Here is a 24,165-nt window from a genome sequence, read left to right on the forward strand (position 1 = left end):
TTCTACAGGTACATAGCAAATAAAAAACAGACTAGGGAGAATGTAGGCCCCCTCAGGAAGCTATCGGGAGAACTGGTTGCACAGGATTTGGAGAAGGCTGAGGTTCCCAATGACTTCTTTGCCTTGGTCTTCACTGGCAAATGCTCTGACCACACCACCCAAGTCTTGGAAGGCAGATGCAGGGATTGTGAGAATCAAGACCTTGTGCCCACTGTAAGAGAGGATCTAGTTCAAGACCATCTTAAAAATCTGAACATGCACAAGTCCATGGGACCTGGTGAAATCCATCCACAGGTCCTGAAGGAGCTGGCGAATGAAGTTGCTAAGCCACTGGCCATCGTATTTGAAAAATCATGGCAGTCAGGTGAAGTTCCCAACAACTGGAAAAAGGGAAATATAACCCCCATTTTCAAGAAGGGGAAGATGGATGACCCGGGGAATTACAGACCAGTCAGTCTCACCTCTGTGCCTGGCAAAATCTTGGAGCAGTTTCTCCTGGAAGGCATGCTAAGGCACATGAAAATCAACAAGGTGCTTGGTGACAGCCAGCATGGCTTCACTAAGGGGAAATCCTGCCTGACCAATTTGATGGCCTTCTCTGATGGGGCTACGGAATCAATGGACAGGGCTAGAGCAGTTGATGTCATCTATCTGGACTTGTGCAAAGTGTTCAACACTGTCACACATGATATCCTTGTCTCTAAATTGGAGAGACATCAATTTGATAGGTGGACTGCTCGGTGGATAAAGAACTGGCTGGATGGCCGCATGCAAAGAGTTGTGGTCAATGGCTCAATGTCCAGTTGGAGATCAGTAACGGGTGGGGTTCCTCAGGGATTGGTGCTGGGACCAGTCTTGTTCAGTATCTTTGTCATTGACACGGACAGTGGGATTGAGTGCACCCTCAGCAAGTTTCCTGATGACACCAAGCTGTGTGGTTCAGTTGATCTGCTGGGGGGAAGGAATGCCATCCAGGGGGACCTTGACATGCTTGTGAGGTGGGCTGAGGCCAACCTTATGAAGTTTAACCATGCCAAGTGCAAGGTCCTACACTTGAATTGAAGCAATCCCAGGCACAGCTACAGGTTGGGCAGAGATTCAGAGCAGCCCTGCGGAGAAGGACTTGGGGGTGTTGGTCGATGAGAAAATGAACATGAGCTGGCTTCAGTGTGCGCTTGCAGCCCAGAAAGCCAACCATATCCTGGGCTGCATCAAAAGGAATGTGACCAGCAGGTCGAAGGAGGTGAACCTGCCCCTCTGCTCTGCTCTGCTCTTGTGAGACCTCACCTGGAGCATTGTGTGCAGTTCTGGTGTCCTCAACATAAAAAGGACATGGAGCTGTTGGAACAAGTCCAGAGGAGGCCACGAGGATGATCAAGGGAATGGAGCACCTCCCGTATGAAGGTGAGCTGAGAAAGTTGGGGCTGTTCAGCCTGGAGAAGAGAAGGCTGCATGGAGACCTCATGGCAGCCTTCCAGTATCTGAAGAGGGGCTATAGGGATGCTAGGGATGGACTCTTCATTAGGGACTGTAGTGACAGGACAAGGGGTAATGGGTTCAATCTTAAACAGGGGAAGTTTAGATTGGATATAAGGAAGAAATTCTTTTCTGTGCGGGTGGTGAGGCACTGGAATGGGTTGCCCAGGAAAGTTGTGAATGCTCCATCCCTGGTGATGTTCAAGGCCAGGTTGGACAGAGCCTTGGGTGACATGGTTTAGTGAGAGGTGTCCCTGCCCATGGCAGGGGGTTTGGAACTAGATGATCTTAAGGTCTGTTCTTTTTTATGACCCTGACTTTTTTAAGATTCCATGATATATGCATGAATATACCAGATCTGGGCTTAAGAAAAGCCTCAAAGGGTTTAGAAAAGAAGTTGAGAAATGCTGTTGTTCTTACTGCTATACTAACAGGAGTCATTCCTTTTTATTTTATGGGAACTGGCTCATGCTTTGATAGCTTTCTTTTAATATAGTCAGTTTTGCAGAAAATCCCCACAAGTAGAACTTGCACCGTAAAACTCAGCAGTCAAGAAGTCAAAGAGCCTGTCTGAAGTCCCTGAGTAAAAGCTTTACATGGGGAATCATTTAGAGATAGTTAGAACAGCAGTATAGCTTTATCCAACAGAAATATTATTTGAAAATGTAATTAGATAATTACTGCACACAGCAGAAAACTCACACCCAGAGCAACATACTGCTTAGTTCATTCATACAGCAGAATTACATTAGAACCACCAAAATGTACAAAGTCCCCCTAAGAACTATCAAAGTCACACCAGAGGTTTGTGGGGTTATTTTTGTTTTGTTGTTTTGTTTTTTTTTAATAAATGCACAACTGAACTCTCTTACCTCCTTGCTAATCCAAAATCAATAATTTTAATCTGGTTTCCTGTGTGATTTACACATAATATATTTTCAGGCTACAAAAAGAGAAGAGAGTATTTTGAGTTAAAAAATGTCTACTTGTTTGAGAGATCTAGCAAAACAGTATAAACATGTTAGATTGTAATGGTACTTTTTAGTATAATACTTTTCTTTTGTTCCTATCATGGGAGAGAAGGATTTGACTGGCATACAGAGTTAGTGACAGGTTTGGGTTTCAGCCTCCCATAAAGAAGTTTAACTTCTATTCCTGTACAACAATATTCCATAGATGACAAAGATTTTAAAATGGAAAGGCCCTTCTGTGTAAAATGGTAGTCAGTCAGACTGTTGAGGCTTACCCACTGGATTTATTCCCTAAGTGTAAGAGTCACTCCATAAAAAGCTTCATGAAACATGTCAAATGCATCCTTTGGTTTGCCCATGAAGGCAAAAACTTGTTTTTTTTTCCAGTGAGAATGATTTTCAAGGTGGGAGTGGGGGGCAACAGTGTCCAAAGTTATTGCAACTGCAGCGCTGTCTACAGGCCAACCAGATCTAATATCATAGTGTAAGCCACTATATAAGCAAGCAGGAAAAAAAATTAGTTCGTATTTCTGTTTAAAAAGGCCAGTTATTAAGGGGCCATTAGGAAAACACTAGGAAGATGATATCTGAACACAGCTACAAGGGGCTATGGGGAAGTGAAGGGAAGAATGAAGGCATTTCTAGCCAAAAAGGGTTTGAGGTTTGTTTCTTTTCATTAATGACAAAAGGGCATTGTTTAATTTCACACAGAATTAAAGGCTTCTGATTTGAGAGAGGCAAAAGCACAGAATCCAGTTCTTTTCACTATTCTCAGCAAGCTACTAAATAAACATTAAAAAAAAAGCAATGAATCTCTAAAGCTCCATTCATTATGGCTGTTGAATTAAGTAAGACTACTCCTTTACGTCATAGTCCACAGATAGGGAGATTACTCTTGTAATTAGATACTGTGGTGGTCCAAGTCATAGCATAGTTAAAGAGCAGAGAGAATGAAGTACTGACCTTCAGATCCAAATGGAGAATATAATGCTGGTGCAGGTAATGGACTCCTTCACAAATCTGCTTGGTAAATAGGATTGCATCCAACTCAGTCAGATTGTAGTTTTCATCTGTGATCCGGTCAAATAATTCACCACCATCAAGACTAAAATTTTGCCATAGGAAAGTGTTAAAACCCTGAAATTCCTCATTAGCTCAATTAATTTCCAAGCTGGGAACTTAGGTGCCCTAATTTAGCAGGGTCCTAACAGCACATCCAGTATAAAGTCTATCAGTAGTCTCAATGACTTCAAGCAAATTATTTCTGAGTGTGAGATTAAGTACCAGTATAAATTAAAATTGAAAAGTTGTTGCTAATATCTGGAGGGGGAGGGGAATACACCTGTCAAACCCAAACCCAGATGACCTGGTGATCTGATGGGGACCTGAAGAACCTATAGGAAGTTCCAAAGTATCTATTATTTGATCATTTTAGTAGTCTAGAAAAAATAAGTCTTCAATCTATAAAATTTACTAAATGAAAGCCTAACTTAAAAGAAAAGTGAACCATAGTGGAGCTCTGTTCATCTTGTCACTTGGGTCATACTTTTGAGGATAGTTGCCTTTCTTATAATTTGTTGTAATCTTGTCATCTTGTAGTCTTGCCAAACAATTTTTAATCCGAAGACGTTACTTTTAAAACATGTATGATTTTTAATTTTCCTTCCAAAACTGAATTCAACTCTCTGGCTAGGATCCTACTCAAATCTTCTCACAGCTCATAATCATCATTCCCTATTTCCTCTAGTGACCTGAAAAAACCCAAACATATAACAATTCCTGAGATAATTTAAACTTACTATTCCATGATCAAGGTGATACTATTTTTGGCTTCAAAAGCATCATAAAGCTGGATCAGATTCACATGATTTATTTGATTCATGATATTAATTTCATTTTTTACTTCCTCCTGAAAAAATAGCAAATTAACAAAAAAATGAGCAAAATACACCCCTTAAATTCCAATATATTCAAATACAATCATTTGTAAACCCAATGACAGCTATACCACAGGTCTCCTGTGGACAGATGTTTTAATCACAAACAGAGGAGATGAGAATCATATAAAGGCCAAGCTTCTACTTATTAAGACAGATTTTACAGTATTCGATACTACCCAATGCTGATTGAGGGAAGTGGTGATAAGGTGCCTGCAATGAGGCAGGTTTAGAGTGTGCTCACTTCAGTTCACAGCAGCTCAGTTAGTTACCTTCTCTCTTGCTCCTTTCACTTTTATGATTTTGGCTGCCAGGTTCAGCCCAGTCGATATCTCTGTGCACTTGTGAACTTGTCCAAACCGCCCACTGTGGGTACAAAGGAGATGGGAACACAACTTAACAGAGCTCACCAGAAACCACGCATGCAACTAGTCCTATCGTCCATTAAAAATAGCACAGTACAAAGTGAACGGCATCAGGTGGCCAGCAGCATGAATCTCCTTTTTCTCTCAGCTTATGAAGGATTAGTTTTATCTTTCCAGCCAGTTGTTCAGTGCTTACATTAAAATATTATGCCCCTTCTGTATTCCCACATTTCACTGTGGTATGATGACCTGATGATATTTTTTTGCTCTGTAACTGTACCCACTTCCTGTCCTTCAGTGATGCATTTGTGGGTATATTAACAAGGGTATTTTTATCCTCGTCTCCTAACTTTTCAAATGATTTTAAGACAAGTAACCGCAGCCACTCCACAGACTTCATCTCTTATGCACTGTAAATTCTTCCCCATGTCACCCAGGCACGTCGATGGCCGTTGGGATGATTTCTAAACATTATCTTCTCTGCTATGGCATCATATCACTTATATTATTAAGCTCTATTTGTACTTGGATCAACCCATAAATTAAACTTTGTCAGGTAAGTAAGGACACAAAAACACAAAGGCTGAAGGAGCTGCAAACTTCTTTTCCGTGAAAATTAAACATAAGGTCAAAATAATGGCTCCCTTAGTTTTCTTTAACGGGCAGTTCAGCAGGGTAAAAAATATTTGGACTCTGATTTCAGATGCTCTGAGTGTGTTTGCCTGAAGGGCACAGGTTTTCTTCCTGACACCAGGTATGGCCAGGATCGTTGTGACAAATGCGAAACCAGTCATCCCAGGGATCTGAAACAGGACCTGGAGCAAAAACCAGTCACCTATGGGTCACCCCACACATACTCCCCACAAACTGTGAAAGGTTGATACAAGGAACCCAGCAACTGCAATGGCCTAAAAGGTATCAGGGATGAATCTGCTTGCTCTGGCTGCAGTGACCCTATCGCACCTCACCCACAAACCTTGGGGCTGTCTGAAGAAGAAAGGTCTAGCTCTCCAGCTCATTGCATTTCTCCATGCCTTAGCTACCAACAGCAGTGCAGCATTAGGGAGAGGGATACTTACCCTCCCAGTACTTCATGCCGACACACTGAGTAGCATGTTGTCACCTCTGTTTGCTTGACACTCACCATGCGGTGTTCAAAAGGAGCTGGAGGAGAAGGACTGTCATCTAAAGAGGAGACAAGCTGGTCACTGAGATGTGCGCAGATACATTGAGATGAATCTGCGCGTATCACTGCATTCGATTCCATCTTCATCACACCAGTGACTATTACCACAGGACACAAACATTGCCTTGCTGTGTTTGCTAAATGTAATAAGAATTCTCAGCTGCTTCCTGTGCTCCCAGTATCCACAGCTCTACCAAACTATACCCTCACTGTTTCTGAGGGGATGAGCCCTGTTTGTCAGCCTGGAATCCCTGATGCAGCCCTCAGTGCTTCTGTGGGGCTCTAAGAGAGCAACTCCAGTACTGACACAAACACAGACAAGCCAGCCTGCCACTGCTGCCAATACATGCCAATGCAAACACTCAAAACACAACTTTATACTCAAGTGCACTGCCCTCTTCCAGACTTCCTTTTTGCTTTGTGCTCTCCACCATGCCAGCATTATTATTTCTGCTTGAATTCAGACATGCACTGAAGTATCTGGATAACATTAAGTGTGATTCCATCACTATTTTCAGAGTGGCATGTAAGTAAAACAACCATTGCTTTTGCAGCAGCTACAAAAAGGGATGTGCTGAAAAGATCCAAAACTACCCTGTTACTTCAAGTGAAGGAGTTTTACTGCTAAGAACCTTTTACAGATGAGGAATAAACTGCCAGAGAACAGGATACCACCTTCTGAATCTCAACCCTGGTTTTATAACAGAGAAGCTAAATCAGTTAACCATGACGTACTTAATGTCCAAGTTTTTCTGGGGTGAAGCTTCCATGAACACACTTTTGGTGTCTCCCATTCAAAACAATTTTACAATTAACCTCCACATATCTTGGGCTGCAATTCAACATGTATTCATCTAATCTCCAGTCACTGCTGAGAAAGCCAGCTTCAGGTCAGGACATCTACACATGGAAGTACATTCTGAGACATATATATGCTGCCTGGAGAGAGTACTCCCTGAAACTATGCAGCTGAGTGTTCACACAGTAACTGAGATCTACAGCCAGTAACACAGCAAATACTACAGCAAGATACTCCTCCCGCAATATTTTGCTGGTCTCTGGATCTCCAGTCCACAGCTGCTAAAGCATACCTGGTTTGCATATTCTATCATAAGGAATAAATGCTTTAATCTAAAGAAAATGGATTTTTTCAAAATGGCTCGTACTTCTGGTCACATGTACACTTCACCCGATTTTATCTTAATGGAACCTTTTTTTTCCCCCAAAACCCAAACGCTTTAAAAGGAAAACTACTCTTACACGCATTTGTACAGAAGTTAATTCAGTTATTTACACAGTCAAAGATATCTATGGCAAAATGCCCTTGAACTGTAATACACAGGTGGTCTACTGAGCAGTGCTCCAGCTATTATTGTACATGTAACACAAGAGTAGCACTAAATCCTCAGTGTAGAAGTTTCTGAGAGTAACTGTGAGTAACTTACCGATGACCATTTCATCCTGAGTGGGCAGCTCTTTGGTAGCTTCCAGTGTCTCAGCTTTCTCTGATGTCATTCCTTCACACTTGGGTTCTCTCTTCTCAACACTGGCATCTGTTTGGGATTTTTCTGCTTTTGCTGTTTCTTGATGGATTTTCCCTCCTACCTCCAGATCCTTCATAGAGTCCTTTGCAGAGGTATTCTGTGAGGTCATGGGCTTGCATTTTAATTCTGATTTCTCTTCAACCTTTTTACCTGATTTGGGCTTACTCAGTAATGGCTGTTGCTTTCCATTTTGAGGTGTAGGTTCATTTTGCTTATCAACCATTGTCATTTCTTGATTTGGATCAGTGCTAATGTTTTTAGGACTCTGTTGAAGTTTCAATTTGTCAGGCAGCTCTTTGACTCTTTCCACTTCTGCTGTTGTGGAGGGTGGGGATTTTACTTTGGGATCGTTTAAGTTTCTTTCCTTGGTCTTCTCAATCTTTTCTTTCACTTCAGTCATATGCACATTGATGGATATCCTGCAGAGCAAACAGTTGACATTTTATGAGGATGACTATCCTTGCTTTTGGGGAGGGGAAGAAAAATCTGTAGCTCCAAATCACAGATTTCTACAGCATTAAAAATATCAAATTGTACCAATCCTTTTTGAAAATACAACACTAAGGGAAAAGCACCATAAAGTATGCCGGTGTGTGTCCTCATCTGTGTGTATGTCTGCTTTCTGCTGAACACAAGATGTCTCACACTGAAAAGTGTTAATCCCACATTTGAAAGCTTACCCGCTTTATGTGACTATTACAGTTGGTCTAATAAAATGCCACTAGTCTGGGCTGAGAGGGGGTAGTGATTCATTTCACAAATACAGGCTGATCATCTAAATGGCTGACTGGTCATATGGTTCTACGAATCCAGAGGTTTGCATCCATTCCAGTCCTCTTCCATCTGGCTGACCTGCACACTCAGACATCTGTGCTTGTGTCTTCTGATGGGACATAATTTTTTTCATTGCGTTCTGTTAAAAATGTAACTTCCATAAACTCTCATTCCATCAATACTATTTTCTTGCCATTCTAGGTACTGCAAAAGTTTAATATTTTTTTCCTCTTCTGTTACCTAAGAAGAGTATGTGTTAAAACCAATTGCCTATGCTCCTAAAACCCAAAGACATTCATGTGACAATTTTTGAGTCAACTGTTACTGCTCCAGCTGTCATGAACAGTCTGATTTCAGGGAGGCTGAATGGAAAATTGTGAAGTTGTAAAGCAAATTTTATACAACAGCAAGTAAAGAAAATTTCCGATGTCTGGGAAAGAACATAACTCATTTTCACAAAACTTACTGCTTCTTTTGGTGCAGCAATGTTGCTACAAAAGATGTTAGAAAATGCTACTGCTTTCACATAACAAGATTCTGACGTGTCCCATTTTCAGCAACTTTAACACCATTGAGTTATGCTATGAATCTAAGCTGCACTCAAATGAGCCATTACAGCAGCTCCAAGCAAACACTTCCACTGCTATGTGGTAAAGTCTGAACTCGGCAGGATTCATTACTCCAAGCAGGGGAACACAATGTCCTCCTGACACTTTTGCGTGGGCTTACAGACCTCATTGAAAGTTGCATTCATTTTAGAGAAGCATTCACCACCCTCATGTGCCTCCACAAAAAAAACAACAGGTTTCCTGTGCAGGAAGGCTGCAGATTCCCTCCCCAGACCAATGTCTTTAGGGCTCATAAACCCCCTGTCCTACCCAAACCAACCAGCTGCTTCAGAACCTGCTGCCTCTGCTCAAGTTCACCGCCACAATCAACGAGCACCGACTTCCACAGCTAACAGCAGCTGTTCCCCCACTGCTTCCCAAACACCTTGGGCCATCCTCCGCGCACAGAAAAAGCAGAGCCTCCTAGGCAGCGCTCTGTGGGCAACTGGGATAGACTCAGAGCACAGCACCTACAACTACCAACCAGAGCCTAAATCCCACAGGGAAAACACAAGGGAGTCCGTGAGTCCCTCTGGGTTTAGTGGCATTACAACAACCAGTTTGGAGGTAATGTTGCCTATAAACTCTTGTTCCTGAATGCTTGCCACAACAAAGCTTGCCACAAGAAGCCACAACAGTGAAGGGTTCTATGCTCTAATGCCACATCCTGACACTACCTCTTAGGAGAAAAATATCCATGTGACAAAAGTAATGCCATGTTCTTATCTGGGTTTCAGACACCAGTTTGTATACATGAACAATGGGGAAATTCCACACTCAAAGTGGCATATATACATATTTATGTGCATGTGTGAGTGTGTGTATCACCTCACCCCCACATTCACATCTATAAACAGCTCTATAGCCACCAGCCCAGACAGAGAAGGCATGGCAGTTAAAATTTGCCACAGCATTTCCATCTGTTGGGGTTTGGTTGGTAGCGTTTTTGGTTGTGGAGTTTGGGTGTGGTGTTTTTTGTTGGTTTGATGCTCTTTTCTGAAAAGATGTTATTTGGTTGGGTTATGGTTTGGTTTGGTTTTGTGGGTTTTTTTGTTGTGTTGGTTTTTTTTTTGTTAAATACATAGAATTAAAATCAAATCCTAAATAAATAGTTCAAAATAAAATGGACTATGAAAGGTATATTACTAACACCTTTATGAGGAAAAGATTGGGGTAATAGAGATTGTTAATAAATGATCATTAAAGGTCATACCTTTAAGTGACCAAGGCATATAAAACCCATAAAAACAATGAGGGCAGCAAACACAACAAGTAGTTTAGTTTTGGCATATACTACCAAATACCTCAAATTCCTTTCACCCCCATGGCTATAGAAACAGGAAACCAATGAGTGGTTTATAAATGTCCAAATACTTGAGCTCTACTAGGGTGGTCACCTTTATCTCTAATACACAGGAACACCGATCTTATAAAAAAATCTCCCATACACCTAAGCACTCACTGGCTTCATGGGAATTTACACTGGACCCTTGCTTTGATTTTTTTGCCTTAACCATTTGTAAGGTCTCATCACTCTTATCCTAGCATGGCTGGATCCCCTGGATCATGTCTCGGCAGGAGCTGCCTCCTTTAGATCTGGCTTCCTTTTTTTCCTTCTAGCACATGAAATGGTTTCAGATCATACAGAAAGCTACCAACAAGGCCATTACCTGGTATGTGTCACTTCACACCCTGTGTCAGATATAGCCTGAGATGTGGAGGGCACAGCTTCCCAGGATGCCACACTCGAAAATGAAGGTCTGTTTTCATGCTCTCCAAGTTTCTGATGAACAAGCTGTCTGTGGCACTCATCTAGGTCCACATCGTGTGCTTTAGCAGGAACATTCTGGTTGTCCGCATGATCTTGATTTATGAAGGGAAGACCGTTGTGTTGATTCAAATCTTTGACACCAAGTTCCATTTGCTGCTGACAGCTCTTAGAGCTGTGTGTTTTGCCAGCACCTTCTACTACTTGCTGCTGTGCTGTTCTCTCCTTAACTTGGAGTTTGGAGTCAGTTTTGTGGGTTTCAACACTAGAAACGTTCACCATCTCACATGCTCCCTTGTTGTCATCCAGTTTTTTCCTACTTTTTGTCTCTGAATAAAATAAGCCATTAATAAACTATCCTTGATAAAAGTGACAACAAAACAGAGAAGGAATAACGTAACTCACCACTCAAAGTGACCTACACAGTTACACATCTGAAAAGGTACCAAGAAATTCCCCAAAAGGTTTAAAATCCTTACATCAACAAGCTTGAGACAGCCACTGTTAATGCTCATGGCTTAATCAGAGGTTTAATTCTCTGTTGGATTTCCAGCACTGTTACAGATTGAACATGGATTTCCATTAAGCAAGCAAAAAAAAAAAAACAACTGCAGAGCTCAAGCTCACTGCACCTACAATCTGAAATCACTCTGCAGGCAAATACAATGGGTAGCTCTGGCACTGCAGACCCATCCAGGACCCTCCTCACCCTGATACACCCTCTATTTGCTTAGAGGGCAGAGACAGAGTGAGCAAGACTCCAAGGGATGTCTTGAGGCAGTGCCTCTTGGGTTTTCCTCAAAAAGACAAGAAGGCAGTGCCCTGACAGATGCATCCTAAACAGGAATCTAGCTCTGACATGGCAATGAAACTTGCTGATCAAGAAAGGATATTCCCAGTGCCAACATTCCCCTTTTTCAGAGACTGGAGAAGGGAGGGCTGGTTCAGATTTGTTAAGGGGAAAGAATTTATTAGGTTTGCTATATGATACTGCCACTACCTTCATGGTATCTCTGAATGTCTACTGTTCTCAGTTTAGCTCATTGTAATTGCAAAGCAAAACAACCACAAAACTATACACACAATGGTGCTGCTTTTAATGTCTTGATTTTCCAGCATTTTGTGGCAATTGATCCAGGGGACAATCATCTTTGAGCAGATGAGAACCATTCTGTTTTCCCAGTACTGGTCAACAAAGGTAGTTATATTTGAGTAATTCAGGTAGTGGGAAATAGCAGGCTATTAACTTCCAGATTGTCTGCTACACATTGAAGAGTCAAAGCTTGAGCATGCCTGGAGTAATACATACCTTCCAGGGGCTTCTTGCTTTCAGTTTGGGTTCCTCTGTTATTAAGCACATGCTTAGGTTTTGCACCACTCTCCTCAGGCTTATCTTTGGCCTAAAAAGGTAGGGGAACACAAAAATAGCAGTTATGGCCAAGAGTGTTTATTTCCCACTAGGTTCCTCCAGCTGTGTAGGTATTCAGACTCTGTAAAAGGATATCAACACCTCTGATTTTCTGAATTTTTGGTTACTATTGTGTTTACTCCCTTTTCCCAACCTCTCCCCACTTTTTCATACAGGCATACTTCTGAAACAAGACGACATAGAAAACTACATTAGCTCACTGCTTTCCAAAATTTTGTCTGTCAGGATTTCCCTCCTGTCATATTTACTCATATTCATTAAAAACCATTATATATAAAACATGAGAGAGATTAGAAGAAGAAATTATACGCTATTTCTGTTGCTTTTTCATCAGTGACTGAAAGATAAGAAATGTCTCTGAAGATACTGTTTGTCTCAACACATCTGAAGATTCATGGTTTCAACTATGAAACAGGTAATGTCAAAAAAGAGACTCTGGCTTTATGGCAACTCTTGTACATGTACTTGACATTACATGTTTCACCTCTGACACGGTTAAAGCCAGACTGTCTTTCAGAAATCTATTTTGATTTTTAATCAAATGTTTTCCTCCAATTAAGAAAGCACAGAGGAGGGATATTTTGTAATAGCCCCACTAAACACACAGCAATACACTTGAAACAAAATTAAAAGTAAAGAACTAGTATTTAGAAAAAAAAAAAAAAGCATTACACCAAAATAGGAACAGGCTTAACATATTTCTTGGCTGGTATATAGTTAAAAATCCAGTAATAAGCAGTCTCCTATCCTTATTTGTACAAGCAAATAAGTAACATTTAAAATATTTCTGCAGACAACTGATTACAAGACTGCTGCAAAGCAGCCCCTTCATTTGTTAGTAAAAGTGCTTTAGGATCTGATGCTTCAATCATATAGATCCCACAGAGCCCCCCAGTTTCCCCTTCCCAGAAAACAGGACACCCAAAAAGCGGTAAAAAAGTCATTACCATTTTTATTACAGCTCTAAGCAAACCTGCAACAATAACCAGGGGGAACATTATTCCTGCAGAAACCTATGCGCAAAAAAAGCCTCAGATAACTGAATGTCTAATGCTGGTGGGTTTTTTCCATCTGTTTAAGTCAAAAGTTAGAGGTTTGGATCCTGTGAGCTCAGCTCATAGTCTTGCATTAATTTGACTCCAACCCCACGAAACTTCTTCCATAAGCATGCCTATGGCATCCCTGGAATGCTGTCATACCATCAACAAACAGCTTCACCCAGCAATGAAAACATCACCTACCCATTCCCATCCCCATACTGGGTAACGCTGCATGAAGCCAAGTCTGTGACAAGCAGCACACTGTTACAAAACAGCTGAGGTTGGAACACACAAACAAGCAGGTAGCAGATTCTGCTCATGTGCAACCCCCATGCAACTGTGGAGCTCTTTGGACATGTCTGTATTGCTATCACAGAACAGGCTGCAAAAGCCTGACCAAAGTTAGCACATGGCTTGGTGCAAGCTGATTTGTTTTTAAATTCACCCATGCTCTGCTCCACATTACTCCAGCTCAGTCACATACATACACTACTACCTCAGTAATTCAAGCCTAGTTCAAATACCACTCAGCAGCCTGATATATCTTTAGTTCTAATAATAACTGACCATATTTTCAATTTCAGAAACTGTTCATGACCAGAAACAAAAAAAAAGGAGAAAAAGGAGAAAAGAAAATATAAGTAGTAACTTGTATTACAAAATGAGTTAGCCGTAAAACTCTCTACTTGTCCAATACACATTGCCTGTTCTACAGCTGAGGCAGTGGTTAGAGCCTGGGACACAGACCTCCAGCCCATCCTAGTCTATCAGGTCACCAACGGCAGGTCATTTCACCTATGGCTATCCCCCTGTCCATAAAACCTGGATGAATGTCTGATCTCCTTCAGCCTCCTTTTTTGCAAACACAGATGAAGAGGCAGTGCTAGGCTGACAGCTAATCCTGACAGCATGCTAGAAATGCATGTGAAACATTCCTCTAGTATCCCTCACGCCACCTCCATTTAAATCCCTTCTTACTGGTCTTCTCATTTAGAAATTGGCAGTCTGGAAACAAAATTAGTCATCTTTACGCTCCTCTTCACCTGGCCACACTGTGCACTGGCAGCTCAGCTCAAGGTGTAAACCCTGTAAAGGGCTCGCTTTGTTTCCAGGCAGAGACTTGTAACAATGCAGCTTTAACCAAAAACATACCAAAATTTTTCAGATCTTCAAAAATCTGTAGAACTGAAATTGAACTGCAGGTAGAAGCTATCATCGCTATCCAGAACTAAGATAGATACCTAATGTATGATTTACAGTTCTCAACAATAACTGAAACTCTATAAATTCTTTTGTCTCGTAACAGTCTAACTCACTTGTCAGCCTCTAGCCCTTAAAAAGGGAGACAAGGGAAGCAGCACTCAAAGCCTGAAAAGATTTGCCAGCATCTAGCATTGCCCTATTCTTGTAAAAGTTTAGGTGTACCTTCCACCAAAATATTTTACAGTTTTGGTAAAAAATACTTGGATTAAGATACAAATGGACATTTGCATTTAAGCCAAGTTCTTACTCCAATCAGCTCTACATAGAAGGAGATTCTTGGAATGAACAAACCTATTCCAACTCTTGCAGTTTCCTCTCACCTTCTTCCTACTGCAGGATACAAGCCATAGTAAAAACTGAAAACTCCCATTAGCTAAATCTAATTCCAGAAGGCCATAACTTTTAAAAGCTACATTAATCAACTCCAAAACACTGTACCAACTATGTACCAGTCTTGCCTGTTCCTCCCTCACTGTCCTCAATAATTAAGAAACTTTCAGGAACTGATGTCTAGGAACTTGCAAACACAAGAACTATTTGATTTGAGAAGTGAACAATGTCGATGGAGTTGATAAAGTCAAAGTTTCATCATGAAGATGTAGCTAAAGACAACTTGGACGTCTAAGGACATATAAATTAGCTCTGTAATATGACCGTAAATCAGCATAGGTTTTAGTAACTGGTGTTATGTTCAGAACTCATGATCAATCAAGCAAATAGAAGCTTGTTCCAACAAAAGATGCTTCCAGTATGTTACTTACACTTTTCACTAAGGCTTCAATTCAGTCACTAATTTGAATGACATTGATGATCTTCAATCACTGGTAGAAGCTGAATTTCCCTTTACAGTAACAATCTACTCATACTTGTTACACGATTGCCTGGAGCACTTTGGGAACCCCAGACATCAAAGCATGCTTTTGAGCCTTGGTCTCTGCCTTCAGAACCTTGCAATTCACAGGTCACAGCAGTACTCTGTAACAGGATACTGAAAGGAAAACCTGAACTATTATGTTGCACAAGGAGCCAGCAGGAGAGCCTAAAGCCCTACTACAGCACAAAGCAAAATGTGAAGAACAGCAAAACAAAACCAACCTCAACAAGGATTTCCAGCAGACTCCCCTTCTTCCAGGGCACAGTGCCTTTGAGAATAAAATCCACTACTTTAGAATTTTTTAATACTTCTTCTACAAATGTAATAACTTTATCCAGTGTATCAACCCTTTTCTCTATTTTTGCCAGCCTCTCCTTATGCTTCGAGGCATCTAGCTGGGCAGCTTTTACCAATTTCAACACTTCTGCGCATACACTGTGGATGTCAGTCTGGAGAGTACTGTCCGATACTTTTAGGCCTATTTTCACTGCATCTGTCTCATCAGGAGGTGCTTGGGACACTGTTAGCTTGTTAATGCCTTTTTCTATGTCATCAATGCCTTTGTTAATTCGCTGCAGTTTGCCTGTCAGATCTTCTTGAAAATGCAACAGTTTGTCCATCTTTTCATTCAAGAGGTTCAGGTTTTTGTCCATCAAACTTAAATTGTTCACTTTTGTAGACTGTAACTTTGTCAGGGCATTTCCTTCTGCAAGGTCCGAGCTACCCGCAGACATTTTGTCCAGACAGCAGGATGTCAGATAGATTAGGCTGGCTTTTCATTAACCTTAAATTAGAAAATGAAGATCTGAAAGTTCATCTTCTTTAGCTATTCCTGCACCAGACATCCTCACTTACTGGAGTCGCTAGAGCGTATCATGAGATAGGTACTGCACTAAAGATTTATTTCTGTGTTATCTGTTTCTTCCCGCATGCTTGCGAAGATGGAAGTAATCTGGCACCAGGGTGTATTTTCTTGGGCCTCCTTGACGTCACAAAACCATTTAAAATTCTTTCTCGAGAGGCTGTTGATAGGAAAGCATTTAACAACTGCCAGTGCCTGAGCAGACCTCTGGAGGGAGAGGATTGTTCTTATGACCAGTTTTAGTTCTGTGATAGTGAAAAGAACTTGCTAGAGTGTTTCTTGTCATTAAATAGGAAAAATGAAAAGGTAAATCTGGTGACCTTGTGCTAAGGCTTGGAAGAATTCAGCTTTGCAGCATGAATGCAGAGGACTCAGGACAGACAGAGTGTGCTCTTTAGGTTGGCTGGCACTTGAATTTAAAAATAGAGTACAATGACAAGGATCTGAAATGCGTATCTATCACCAGCACGTTTTTGTCAACTGAAACGTCTAAAATTAAATATTTCACCCAGCCTATAAAAATTAAAAGAGTAAAAAAAAATCTTCATGAAGGCACAACAGAATTAGTCTATTAGCCACAAAATTATTAAATCATAAATATTAAAGGATTTTGTTACTCTTTCACTTCTGAACCCCAGCATGTCTGCTACAGAAATCAGTCACTGCAGAATAGAAAGGTAGCCACTTGCACTGCCTTGTCTACCCCAGCTCTGATCACTTCAAAACCATTAATGAATGCATCCATAAAACAGAACAGTATAACAGACACTTCCAAAGGGGATGAACTGTGGCATTAAGCGATAAAGCAATTTGTCCCATCCCAGACATGACAATGTCTAGTTCCTCTTTTCACTGCTGTATGAATGTGGAGCAAGGCAGGGAAAGGATGGGGAAAACCCTGCTGCAGCAGTCTTCGTGCAACATAACATACCATATCAAAACCATGGGCTTTGAGATACAGGACGTCCCTTTGAGATACAGAACATCCCTTTGCCTCAATCCTTTCTTCATTTTCTAGAACAGACATATGAGAAGAAAGTGATGTTCTTGGAATGAACTTGTATGAAATAGGATGTTCTAGAAATTAAAATCCTACCTCTACACACTGCAGAGCAGTAGCAACATTAAAATTACCCTCTCAAGATGTTAAATTCTTGCCACTTCTGTAAGAAAATGGTTTTTTACCTTTACAACTAAAAAAAACAAAGTAATGTTTTTACGTCTACCAAGGCCAACAAGTAAGTGTAACCAACTTCTGTGACATTTAGAGGCCAGTAACTGGCTTTCCAGAATATCAAAATCTTTGAGACCTGGACTGTTTATCACCTTGAAGTGATGTTGATGGTTGAATACCACGCAATGACTTTAAAAGAAAATTCAGGTTGTGAAAGCTGATGAGAGTCAGCTCCCTGATCAAAAAATGTTTTAAAGTCATTGGTATTTTCACAGTGGTCTGCGATAGTATGGCATAAGTGTTATGATATCACATATAATCTTATTTCAATAATCAGCATACAATGCAGTAAAATATACAGCTCTATCTTGAAAGTATAGGACATTGACAACGAAAACTTTGCATTGCTACTAATACATTTAAATAATCAGTAATAAACAAATGCCTTTAAGTAATTAATTATTTCAAGTCTACAGACATGCCTAATGATAAATAAAACAACCAACATTTTTATTAAATCGAGAGTACCGGATGAATGTTGCCCTCTTAGGACAAAAAGAAGGCAGATTCATTAGATTGTTATATTTAAAGTCAGGCAACTTGCAGCAAATATTTTAATAAGGAAACCTATCCAAACAAAGTCATGTGCAATTGCATACTTGGAACTTCAGTTTCCACCACCAGTGTGCTATTACAGGCACAGCATGCATGGTCATGAAACAATGCAAGTATAATAGAAGTGCACAAGTGGCCTCTGTGTGTATTTGTGGGCAAATGGGAGTCTCTGGAAATCTGGAACCAGCTTCTTATTCATTTCACAATTGAGAGCAAAAAGCATTAATGTTGCCCCACTGTTATTCACCAGTGTGTAATTCATGTAACTGATAATTTAGTCCTACTCACATACCATGGACACTAATGGTAAGTGCTATTGCTATGTAAAAAAAAACAACAACAAAACCAACGAAACAAAGGGGACTCTCTGAATTTGTATTGTGACTGCAGCTTGAGGGCGCAGTCCATCTCCTCCTCCTTCAGACTTGGCCACATGCACAGTGTATTCCAGCTGTATGGAATGGTGTTCACCACCTAATACCTACTCACACAGTACACTGAGATGTGTAAGATAATGCACTATGAAGAATTCTTGCTACATGCAGCAAATAATCCTTGCTAGTGTGTCTGATATACATATAGGGAAGATACATCCCAGACTGCCTCCTGCTCAGATACAGCCATTCAACTTGTAACACTACTTACATGATACTGTCCACCCACGAGCAACTACAAAATTATGGGTGGGATGAGGTATAAAGAAAGAGGCCTCATTTGGCCCATAGCGGGAAGTTTTAAACATCTGTCACACAGTTGTTAAGGTCACTTTTTCTTTTTTCTTCTAATTCCCTCCTCCTCTCTTTTCCCTGTAGAACTGCTGGCAAACACAGAATGAAAGAACAGCTCCAACAGATCTAGCTGATTGTTTTGCTTTCAGGATGATAATATGTTCCAGTACTGGAAAAAATCTTTTCTTCTTTTTGCTTTGAATTACAATAGAAGGCAATTTTTGTTCAGAACATTAATCTGGTGCCCAAAGTTTGCATCTTGCTTGAGCAGTATGAGGAGAGCATTCAGTTCCATCGACAGTCTCAAGCCTTTGAATACTTAGCAAAAAAATAGGAGAAAAATTCCTTAATTGCTTGACTCTGTATTACAGATCACAGTATAACCACCCTTAGACATCGAAAGAAATACAGTAGCAAAAGCAATAGCCTATTATATTCACTTTTTTTTTTTGCCAGGAGCTATTGCTTATAATGACATTGTGCAGTTACATATTGCAAAACACATGTTGCTTCATCTTCAGCATCCCTGAAATCACTTCTGAAGAATGTGAAGTCTTGTATGAGCTCAAATACCAGTGAATCTGGCAGGAGCTCTGTAGATTGCTGTGTTATCACTGGCAAAACAAACTGGTGATCCATGAGACTTCATCATAGTCTGGATGTAATTTAAAGTTTCTGATGCTAATTGGTCTCCTGTGGATTTCTGCTTGTTTCTTTCAGGTAACAAAAAACCCAAGCACCTTGATGTGGAGCATGCAGGCAACTGCCTCCATTCCAAGAAGAGATAAACTGCAATTAACATCTTGGATACCTTTAAAATCTCCAAGGTATCAAGTATCCCAGGAGTGCCAGAGAAAAGGAACACAGACCCTGGAGAACCAGAACGACAAGTGACTTTGAACCAGTGATGCCGAAGAGACTTCTATCCTCAAGGGGGAAATGAGAGTTTATTCTTCTTTGGCTTCAATGCCATGTATACTCTCGCAGTGACAAAAGAGAGATGTCAGAAAACAAGAGAAAAATTCACATTCAACACAAGGAACCGATGATATGGTAGTTCAGTTCTGATCCCTCCTTCCTACCTCTGACCCAAAGGAAGGACAAAACCAAAGATTTGGGGTGAATAAAAATGTGAAAAAAAAAAAAAAAAAGATCTACAGCATGTACTAAGGTACTAAACAAGAAATGTCACAGAGGTTAAAAAATAGGTAAGTGAAAAAATAACCTTTCATATGGCCTAAACAAACCCAAAGCTTAATAGAAAACTTGAGGGCTTTGGGAGAACTTTGCAGTGACTGCAATGCACAAAGTTCTAAGAAGATGAAGAATTCCATGTGGTGAAACATCAGGAGCTTACATAAAGGAAAAAAAACCAAACAGCAGATAAACTCAGAATGATCTGGCCGCACCTGCTGGACACTACTCAGGCTAAAAGTATCTTTTAAGTATTTAGAAAACAGCTATCAACCTTTTCAAGTTACATTGGAAATCGACTCATTGCTGCAGCTCATTAACATGAGCTTTTTAGTTTCCCCCCAGCAAATTAAAGGGTAACTAGACTTCTTTAGGGTACCTGAACTTTTGAAAAATTAAGCCCTACACTACTGAGTAATTCCTCATGAACAGCATGGTTCCTAGACACAGAAAAGGTAATAAATCATGTCCACAGAGTAATGGTGCAGCTACAGAACAATTCTCATGAGAAATGGCAAGCACTGAAATGGATATTGGCTCCAATTTAGAGGAATAACTTCCAAGGGCAAGATATGCCATGCAGTCTGGATAAGTCTATCCAGTCCAACAGTTCAGTCTCCTGCTGAGATCAGATCTTACTAGGAACTGGCCTATGCCTGCTTTAGAAGGACGAGAACCTGACATTTAACACATCACTCATTTCGACCTTGGTTGAAACTCACCTGCACAATAAAAGGGGCTATAAGGCACTCTCAGTCTCCCCAGCTGACCATGGCATGATACATTTCAGTATTACCTACCTTACACAGCACAACATTACTGTAGGACCAGATCATCTCAATCTTAACAATCACTATATGAACTTTTTCTCCCCTTTTTTCTATATATTTAATGACAGAAAACTTAAACCCAGTAAGTTATGAAACACTCCTGCAAGTCCTGACTTCTTCCTCCCCTTCTATTTTATTCTTTTCCAAACAGCTGATTCTAAGGATAATGCTCCCAGGCAGTGGCACTGAGCTAAGGATAGGTTAATGAATCTGAGATCATGTGTAGTATTGTAATGCATCTCTGTCAAGCAGCTGACAGCAGATACTTGAACAGATCAATTGTGACATTTCATTTACATCAAAGTGATGAGATTTCTAGATAACACTGTTTACCATTTGTCTACATGGCTTAACAGGAACCTTTAAGTCCTTCCTCCAGGTTACTTTGCCTCTCAGGAGGCCAAGAGAGCACCTGTTGCCCGTCCACAATCATTCACTCCACCTCAAGCCTGTCACTCACAGAAATGACATCAAGAAGCTGTCTCAATACTTTTAATCTCAACTCTTTCAATTTTTATTTCTTTTTTGTTTTTAACCCAAGCACCCTCCCACTCCTCCACAGCCTCCAACAAAGACTCCTCTGGAAACTGAACAGAAAAATCATTTTGCTCACTCTGCTTTCCCTGAAATTCAGTGATCTTACAACTAATGCAGTAAGTTCCTTGTATAAAGCCTGCTGATTTCAAAAGTCAGCCACAAAAGCTACCGTTGGATTCAAGAAGCTCCAGCTCCTCATTTACAAGATGCTCTCTCACTACTACTAGGAGCTCAGCAGAGAACACTAAGGAACCTTTTACACCTGCCAAAAGCTCTTATCTCTACAGCAGTTTGCTCACGTAGATGCAATTGTAAGTCAGTTGGCATCTGCCATAATGCAGAAGAGTAGCCTTGGCTGTGTTGTAATGCCAATAGGAATGAAATCAGTAAAATCAAATTCTTGTCACTGAAGTGATGCAATAGGCCTCTCAGTAGAAATATATACAGATCTGTTGCAGAAGGAAGGGATATTTCTAAAAAGGCTACTTTTCAGAAAAAAACCAAACTTTACATAATCCAGAGTTTGCTCCAAAACACACTGGAACTAGCACGATTGTCCCTGCTGACTTGAAACAGGACTGGCTTCAAACCAAACCCTTCAGAAAAGGCTCTCCTGTGCCAGCAACATGTTTTTGTTTGAGAAGATGAAAATACCAAAGTGCTCTGTGCTTTGCGCTGTCTTGTTCCCTTTTTGCTTCAGAAAATCTTTTCAGCTTCAAGTTTGAAAAATCCCCACAAAAATGAGCATGCAGAGCTGTACTAACATGTTCATTTGTAACCATTGTTTCCAATTTCCCCATTCTAAATACCACGAATAACAGCTGCTGTAAGAATATATTTGGCTTTTTTCTTTGCTCCCTCACTTATGTTTCCAAAGTTACAAGGCAATAACACCATTCCTTCAGCTACCCTTCTGCCCTTCACAGTCACTCACTGAAATATGATCATTTTCAGTACAATTTTGCACTACATTGATTCAAGGGTTTGAAAGGTAAAACATTTTACTCAAATGCTGGCAACTCAAATCATGGCACTGGAATTAAGGAAACGTTCACAGACAGTCACATGAGCAGCAGCCTCCAGCTACTCACACACACACTTGGGAACTTTTCCAATTGCAAAATCAGTCACTGCCATCATTTCAGGCCTCATGCAAGCTGGACTCTCAGCTATTGGTTTTTATTTTCCCCTCACATTTTCAGTGGACAGTTGCCATTGCAGCACAACAAATACCAAGTACTATGCTCACTGTTCCCTGCTAGTAACAGTCTTTACAGGACTATAAAAAATAAAAACAAAAAACATTTTTAAGTAAGAATACTCCTTGACATTGCTATTCCCCACTAATAACCAGAACACTGTATTAAGGAAATTCTAGAAGAAGTAAATAGTCATCTGTCCTACAATAAAGCCTGTTATGTGCTATATTCACCTGCTGATTTAGATCTCTGACATTTTGCTTTGACGTCATTCACAAACACAGGAATAACTTCAACCATTCAGGCTTAGTATCAACACAAACTCTGCTTGGAAAAGGACTCAGAGTAAAAGAGTTTGTGTACAAGAGCTGGTGGTTTTGCAAACTCTTCTCAGTAATCAAATACTCAGAGAAGTCACTTGCACTTGTTTAGGTGAATGTTTAAATGTCTGTCAAAAAACTGCATCCACTTCAGATATGCAAAAGATCTCCATCTATATGGATGATCTCCAGCTATAATGGTTTTCATCAAGTTGGAAGAAAGATGCAGGACTTGAAAAAAAAAGAATGCCATTACCAGAAAAGCTTGTCTAAAAGAAAATTTTACCACATGCCAGTGGAATTGCAGAAAGCAGCTAAAAACAGGCACAAAGCTGTCCACAACAAGGAATGAGAAGGCAATTTTTAAAAGTCTATCTCTCTAAAGCAAACAGTTGGGTGTGAATTAGAAGCCTTGCATTAGGACCCCAGTCATATGACTAAGCACAGTGATCCTTCTTTTCCATCTGAAGTTGGTATCTTAGTACAAATCTCTAGTAAAAATAGAAATCCAGAGGATGCTTGGTGCAGCCATTTCCACTCACAGAACAGTAACTCCTAGGGCTTCTCTGCAGAGCTTCTATCAGAACTCAGGAAGCTTTGCTTCTGAACCACCTTGCTACCCTAAATCAACAGCCAAAAGACTCCAGAGTGTTAATTTTAAATAACCATACTGAAGGTTCTCTGCATGCAGAAAAAGCTCCAGAATTGAAAATACAAACCCATCAATTTTGCAGTTCTGCTATTCAGTGAGTGATAAATTAATCTCCAGACGCACTGTAGAGACAGCTGTGGTATAAACCCAGATAGACTGATTATCAGCACTAGACTAAAAAAGCCCAGCACCAAGTCCTGGCATCGTAAAGCAAAAATCACTCAGAGAAAAGTAAGCAAATAATACTGTTGATAAAAGAGCCAGGATATACATGGTTTGGATTTCATACCAGGTGACATCAGGGGTATTTTGTCACTGAAGAGTAGTAAGGCAGTGCCAGCCACATGTACATCAAGATCTTCTGAACGTGAGAAGTTAGGAGAGTAGTTAAAATGCTGGGCTGAATGCCAGAAAAGACTGCAGAAATATTCTGCAGAGGTAAGCAAGATACAATTGGCAAGAATATCCACATACAGTCCATGAAAATGGGGAACAAAGAGCTCCCTGGCTCTTGTTCAGCCACAAAAGCAGGAACATGAAAACTTTGCAAAAGTTTCTCTGAAATGAATCTAGTGAAGAAAAGATCTGATGAAATTCTGCATTGGCCATCACCCACTGAAAAGTGAACTGGAAAAAGTTCAAGGCCCCTCAGCACAGAATGGCAGCTTTCTACCTGGCTTACCAAGACAAACAATCACTGACAGCCACAGTAAGAACTTCCTCACAGAACAGGGTGACCCAGTCAGCCATTTGGCAACTTGCACCAATGTTTTCAGGCCTTAAGACTGATAATTCTGCATAAAACAAACCCAGGAACAA

The 24,165-nt window shown here is 40.5% G+C and overlaps 1 protein-coding gene across 5 annotated transcripts in view; it reads right to left on the reverse strand.

The window, feature by feature from the left end:
• MYLK3 (myosin light chain kinase 3) overlaps positions 1-24,165 on the reverse strand; it is a 54,919-nt gene that overhangs the window by 6,514 nt on the left and 24,240 nt on the right. For 3 of the 5 annotated variants that reach the window (XM_062626039.1, XM_062626040.1, XM_062626037.1), the window contains exons 2-9: positions 11,939-12,029; positions 10,532-10,958; positions 7,381-7,898; positions 5,829-5,934; positions 4,657-4,750; positions 4,247-4,356; positions 3,411-3,552; positions 2,349-2,419 (exon numbers count right to left, since the gene is read on the reverse strand). In XM_062626039.1, the coding sequence (XP_062482023.1) occupies positions 2,349-2,419; positions 3,411-3,552; positions 4,247-4,356; positions 4,657-4,750; positions 5,829-5,934; positions 7,381-7,898; positions 10,532-10,958; positions 11,939-12,029 (1,559 nt within the window). Of the gene's footprint in view, positions 1-2,348; positions 2,420-3,410; positions 3,553-4,246; positions 4,357-4,656; positions 4,751-5,828; positions 5,935-7,380; positions 7,899-10,531; positions 10,959-11,938; positions 12,030-13,005; positions 13,130-15,456; positions 16,119-24,165 lie in introns of those variants that run through there. The other 2 variants (XM_062626036.1, XM_062626038.1) reach the window with 2 other exon arrangements.

The sequence above is a fragment of the Pezoporus occidentalis genome, unplaced genomic scaffold (genome assembly GCF_034315485.1).
Source record: "Pezoporus occidentalis ecotype Australia unplaced genomic scaffold, CSIRO_AGI_Poc_V1 ctg287, whole genome shotgun sequence".
NCBI lineage: Eukaryota > Metazoa > Chordata > Aves > Psittaciformes > Psittacidae > Pezoporus > Pezoporus occidentalis.